The sequence below is a fragment of the Galeopterus variegatus genome, unplaced genomic scaffold (genome assembly GCF_000696425.1).
Source record: "Galeopterus variegatus unplaced genomic scaffold, G_variegatus-3.0.2 Scaffold687, whole genome shotgun sequence".
NCBI lineage: Eukaryota > Metazoa > Chordata > Mammalia > Dermoptera > Cynocephalidae > Galeopterus > Galeopterus variegatus.
Window position 1 is genome coordinate 511090 of NW_007726798.1, and position 6577 is coordinate 517666.

At 34.0% G+C, this 6577-nt stretch overlaps 1 protein-coding gene across 2 annotated transcripts in view; it reads left to right on the forward strand.

The window, feature by feature from the left end:
- Nucleotides 1-6577, forward strand: part of MAP4K5 (mitogen-activated protein kinase kinase kinase kinase 5) — a 106322-nt gene that overhangs the window by 14461 nt on the left and 85284 nt on the right. For both annotated transcript variants that reach the window (XM_008571399.1, XM_008571400.1), the window contains exon 2: nt 4013-4070. In XM_008571399.1, the coding sequence (XP_008569621.1) occupies nt 4013-4070 (58 nt within the window). The remainder of the gene's footprint in view (nt 1-4012; nt 4071-6577) is intronic.

A 6577-nucleotide genomic window follows, 5' to 3' on the forward strand; every position in this document is an offset into this window, starting at 1 on the left:
AAAAAAAAAAAAAAAAAAAAAAAAAAAAAAAAAAAAAAAAGAACTAGGAGGGTGACCAAGAGATTAGTATATGATAGCCACAAGAAGATAGGAGGTGTTATAGTCTTTCCTGAGTTTCAAAGGAATTTTGCCTTGCAGCATTCCCTCCTCATGCATTTATATTCTCTTAATTCAAGATACTTCTTTGAATTGTTCGTGTTTTCTCCTGTCTTTATACCTTTGCCTGGAATTCTGCCATCTATACTCCCTTACCCCACCCACCCCACCCCACCCCTACCTGCCAGTCCTCCCAGGAAAATCTTTCATTAAGTCTCAGTTTAGATTTACTTTCTCCTGGAAGCTTTTTCTCCGATCCACTTTGACTGGACTCAGAACCCTCCTGTGTTGTATCACATTTGAGAGCATTTCTCATACTATATTATATTTACTGATCACTTCTCTGTTTCTTCACCTGATAAAACTCCCTGAAAACAGGGACTGTTTTTGTTACATCGCATCTCCGGTATCAACAACAGGGCCTGCACATGATAAGTATCCAGTAATATTTGCTGAATGAATGAACCAGTTAAAAATAATGTTTCATAAGGAATTGGGTATGGAGGTTTTACAGCCTATAACATAATTGACTGTTTACTTCATTTGTGGATGAATCAGCTGTTTTGCATTTTTCAAACCTTATAGCTGCTATGTTGCTACTTTTGTACTGTAGTTCCTATTCTTAAATCTGGGATGCATAATTCTGACCCTGAGGAGCAGTCACTGGCCACTAGAGATAGCTTGTTAAATATTGACATGTCTAGATTTTCTGTTATGTTAAAGAATATGTTTGGAGGAAGGGGGCATATTTAAAACTGAAGCCCCAAGTTGGCTTCTTGGAAAAGTTTTGTGACCCTAAAAATATGCTGGAAGAAAATTAAATGGGTGTAGGATGAGAGGCCTAATGTGAAGCACAGTAAAGTGGAATGTAAGACCTTTTTCATTTATCTTCATGGTGACCATCTTGGTTGAAATAGCTTTTAGATGGCTGTTCTTACTTGCCAGTTTCATTTTTTGCCACAGTTTTTAAAAAATCTCTTTCAACTTTATGGCTACTATGATGTATTTTGCAGAGTCATGTCTTCCAATTCTATGTTGAGAACTTGTAGGTAAAATGTTTAGATTTTTCCTTTAATAAGTTATTTTTTAGTTACATTAAAAATTTACCAGCATGTGGGAAAGTTCACAGAATTGGCAACTGCATAATATTGTTGAAATAGAAATGGCTTAATTAGGAAGATAAGCATCTTTAAATCTTTTTCTTGGTGCAAGTGGAAATCTACGAGTAACTTTTTTTTTTTAATCCTTTTTTGAGACCGGCCGCACCACGCTCAGCCAGTGAGCTCCGGCCATCCCTATATAGGATCCAAACCCGCACTCTCCCAAGTGCGCCATGGGCTTGGCCCTACGAGTAACTTTTTACTGCTAATTAAATATCGAATACAGGACGATTTGAGTTAAAATACTTCTGGTAGTAGTAAAATGACTTGGAAATACGAATTAAGAGATGAAAGGGAAATGCAAATGCATTGGCAATTGAAGAATGGAAACTTAATTCAACTGGAAAGATTCTTTCATGGACTTTATGTTGACTTCAGTCCCATATATTATGAGTTTATCTTTTTTCACCCAATAATTTCAGTTCTTTATTAATAACAGTTACCTAAGGATATGATATTAGTGTATAACAATAACCTACTAAAATGAATAGGAATCAGAAATATATCCTTTTCACAAAGATGCTTTAGTACTTCGTTAGTTCGTTTTGTAAAAATAATGCAGGATCTTCAAATTCCTGTGTGTTAAAGTTAAAAATAAAAAGGCTTGTTAATATCACATTTAATATGTTGGAGAGAAATGTTGGATTTCAGAACTGGTATTCCAAAAGACATTTAGATTATAGTGTGAAGTTCTGTAGTTAAATTTCTGAAAGATCTCTTTAGTAAACTGAATCTGTAAAGTCTCTGTTTAGAAGATCTTTTTTTCTGAAAGCCCTTTGCCTTTCATTATAAAAGAGCCTGGTACTGCTTTCTGTTTTAAAGATCCAGCTGGAAAATTACAGAGTACAAACATTTGACCATTGGCTTTCGTTTGGAGAGAACAGAAATATGTCAACAAAATGGAGACTGACATTTAAATATTTATACCTATCAGAGGGAGTTATAGTATATATTCTTTGCTTTTTACTTCTGTAACTATATATAATATAATTTTGACTTCTGCATGTTGTAGCTGAGTTTTAAAATACCATCTTTAGTTTATGCAGTTCTGTGATCGTTGTTTCAAATTCTCCAGTGATCTATTTCTTTCTGAGCCATCAGAATCTTTAAAAAAAATTAAGGTGTCTTTGATCCTTGCATATTTATTTTGGTTCTATTAAGCAGAAATGTAATATATTTGTGTTGCTCCTAACCATAAAAATTGACTCATGAATGTATCTGAAAATACATGTATTCTTTTAAAAATAGTTTATATGTGTTTTTTAAAAAATTAATAGACTTAATTTTTTAGTCCAGCTTTAGATTTATAGTATAATTCAGCAGACAGTATATAGAGTTACATTTATCCACTCCACAACCCCTTGCAGTTTCTCCTTTTATTAACATCTTTCATTAATGTGGCACATTTATTGCAATTATTACTGAAGGAGAGGGTCTGGGGAGGTTGGATAGCTGGCCTCAGCCCTGTCCTCTACTAGGTTCTTGACTCTGCCATTGGAAAGAATTCAAGAACAAGAGTCAGAGTAGAAAGTGAAAGCAGTTTTAATGCAAAGAGTAAAGAATATACACTTCACAGGCAGAGTGCTGGCTGATTTGAGTAGCAGCCTTGCTTTGGTCTTGGATTCTACCTTTATAGTTGGCTGTCTATGTATATTCATGCTTTCTATGAATATTTAAGGAGGTGGTTCCTGGTTAAATGACTCTTATGTAACTCTATCCTTGTGTATGCTATGTTCTTTTTGGAGCATGCTCAGTGGTCAAATTCTAGCATATACACTGACTATACTTAAAATATACTCGGTGCTCTCTAGCGCCTCCAGTGGAAGGTCATTCAAGAGCAAACTCCTTTCTACTAAACATGCTCAACCGCTGAAATTGATCAAACTTGCGTCCTGCTTTCTCTGTCTTCCCTATTGTGCTCAAAATTGTGCTCAAAAATAGGTGCAACGTGCAACAGTAACACTCTTCTGGCTCAGGATGGGGGCGGGAGGTGGTGGTGCTGAGCTCCAGGGGAGTGGTTTGAGGCTCAAATGAGTGGTCTGAGATCCAGACTGTGGGAAACTGAGCATCTCCTATCCCACAATTATTGAACAAATACATATTTACTATCATTAACTATAGTTCACAGTTTACATTAAGATTCACTCTTTGTGTTGTACATTTCTATGGAATTTGACAATCACATAATAACACATATCCATTATTACAGTTTCACACGGAATAGTTTCACTACACTAAGAATCCCCAGTGCTTCAACTATTCACCCCACTCCTTTTCCCCCTTAAACCTCTGGCAACCATTGCTCTTTTACTGTATAGTTTTGCCTTTTCCATAATGTCATGTAGTTGGAATCATACAGTATGTAGCCTTTTCCTACTGCTTCTTTAACTTAGAAATGTGCATTTAAGGCACCACCCTATATTTTTGTGACTTGATAGTTCATTTCTTTTTATCACCGAATAATATTCCACTGTATGGGCATAGCACAATTCATTTATCCACTCGCCTACTGAAGGACATCTTGATTATTTCTGGTTTTTGGCAATTAAGAATAAAGGTTGCTATAAACATTTGTATGCAGACTTTTGTGTGGACGTAAGTTTTCAACTCAATTGGGTACATGCCTGGGAGTGAGGATTGCTGGATCATATGTTAAGACTGCGTTTAAGGTTTGTAAGAAACTGCCAAACTATCAGCATTCTGTGCATATGTTTTTAAGAACTTTAAAATTTTTTTATTTTCATTTTTATTTTTAGGCCAGAAATGTACATACAGGAGAGCTGGCTGCAGTAAAAATTATCAAATTGGAGCCTGGTATGTATTAAATCCCTCAAGACAACTTTTGAACAATTGTATAAATATTCCATAATAGTCCATAAATATAAGACTTAAGAGTATTTTCTGTGTTTCCTTCTTTGTTTCTCTTCTTTCCAAAAGAAGTCTTCTTTGTATGTTCTGTCAGGTCAGTAGAATATTTCCAATATGGCTATATTAAATTCCATTGAAGGTGGTTAGCTCAGGGTGTTTGATATGACAGTTTCTTTGCTAAATAAAATTTGAAATGTACACATTCAAAATTTGGAAGACACACTGACAATGTTTAAGTAATTTTCTTTTAAGATTATAGTGAAATATTTTGACTTTCGTTTTAGCTTTAATGAAAATTAGATTAGGGTATTCAATGATTTTGGGGGGATATTCAGATAATATTCAGGATGATGTTATTTTTGTATGTCACCTATTCCCTGGTTGGTTGATTTAGGTTTAATAATTCTGGTTTTAGCTTAATGCTTATTTTATTAGCACCTCTGTATGTCACAGACTGTTTATTTTTTAAGTAAGCTTATTTTTTAATTGACATGTATTGATTGTACATATTTAAAGGGTACAGGGTTTTATTTCAATACATGTATACAATGTGTGATGATCAAATCAGGGTAATGAGCATATTCATACTCTTAATGAATATGCTCATTTCTTTGTAATAAGAACATCTGAGCTCCTCTCTTCTAGACATTTGAGAACGTACAATAATTTAATGTTAATTATAGATACCTAGCACTACTATACACCACTAGAACTCATTTTTCCTGTCTAGTTGTCATTTTGTATCCATTAACCAACCTCTCCCTATCTCCACTCCCCTCCCCTACCTCTAGTAGCCATAATTCCACTCTCTACTTCTAAAAGCTCAACTTTTTTTTTTCTTAGCTTCCACATATGAGTGAGAACATGTAGTATTTATCTTTCTGCGCCTGACTTATTTCACTTTGCAAAATGTCTTTCAGGCTCATTCATGTTGCTACAAATGAGATGATTTCATTCTTTTTCATGTCTAAGTATTTCATTGTGTATATGTAACATATTTTCTTTATCCATTCATCTGTCATCGGATACCTAGCTTGATTCTATATCTTGGCTATTGTGAATAGTGCTTCAGTAAATTGAGTGCAGATACCTCTTCAATATGCTAATTTTCTTTTCTTTGGGTAAATACCCAGTATGGGATTGCTGGATCATATGGTAGTTCTATTTTTAGTTTTTTGAGGAGCCTCCATACTGTTTTTCATAATGCTGTACTAATTTACATTCCCACCAATAATGTGTAAGAGTTCCCTTTTCATCACATCCTTGCCAGCATTTATTATTTTTTGACTTTTTGATAATGGCCATTCTAACTGGGGTGAGATGATATCTCGTTGTGGTTTTGATTTGTGATACTGAGCATTTTTTCATATACCTGTTGACCATTTGTATGTCTTTTGAGAAATATCTATTCAGATCATTTGCCCATTTTTAAATTGGATTATTTGGTTTTTTGCTCTTGTTGTTTAAGTTCCTTGTATATTCTGGATGTTAATCCTTTGTTGGATAAATAGTTTGCACATATTTTCTCCCATTCTGCTGGTGGCCTCTTTGCTCTGTTGATTGTTTCCTTTGCTGTGCAGAAGCCTTTCAGTTAGATGTAGTCCCACGTGTGTATTTTTGCTTTTATTGCCTATGCTTTATAAGTCTTCTTTATAAAATTTTTGCCCAGACCAATGTCTTGGAGTGTTTTTCCTATGTTTTCTTCTATTAGTTTTATAGTTTCAGGTCTTATATTTAAGTCTTTAATTCATTTTGTGTTGATTTGGGGATATGGTGAGAGATAGGGTGTCTAGTTTCTTCTACATATGGATTTTCAGTTTTCCTAGCACCATTTACTGAAGAAGCTGTCCTTTCCCTAATGTATGTTCTTGGTTCCATAGTTAAAAATCAGTAGGGTGTAGATATGTGGATTTGTTTCTGGGTTCTCTGTTCTGTTCTAATGTTTGATATTTCTATTTTTATGGCAGTACCATGCTGTTTTGATTACTATAGCTTTGTAATATATTTTGAAGTCAGATAGTGTAATGTCTCCTGCTTTATTCTTTTTGCTCAGAATTGCTTTGGCTATTTTGGGTCTTTTGTTGTTTCATATGAATGTTAGGATTGTTTTTTCTATTTCTGTGAAGAATGTTATTTGTATTTTGATAGGGATAATATTGAATCTGTAGATCACTTTGGGTAGTATGTTCATTTTGACAATATTAATTTTTCCAACCCAAAATGGAGTGTCTTCCCATTTTTGTGTGTCTTCTTTAATTTCTTTTATCAGTATTTAGTAGTTTTCATTGTAGAGATATTTCACCTTGATTAAATTTATTCCCAGGTATTGCATTTTTTTGGTGACTATTCTAAATGGAATCACTTTCTTGATTTCTTTTTCAGCTATCTCATTGTTGTATAGATACGCTCCTGACTTTCGTATGTGGATTTTTTTTTTTTTTTTTTTTTTTTTT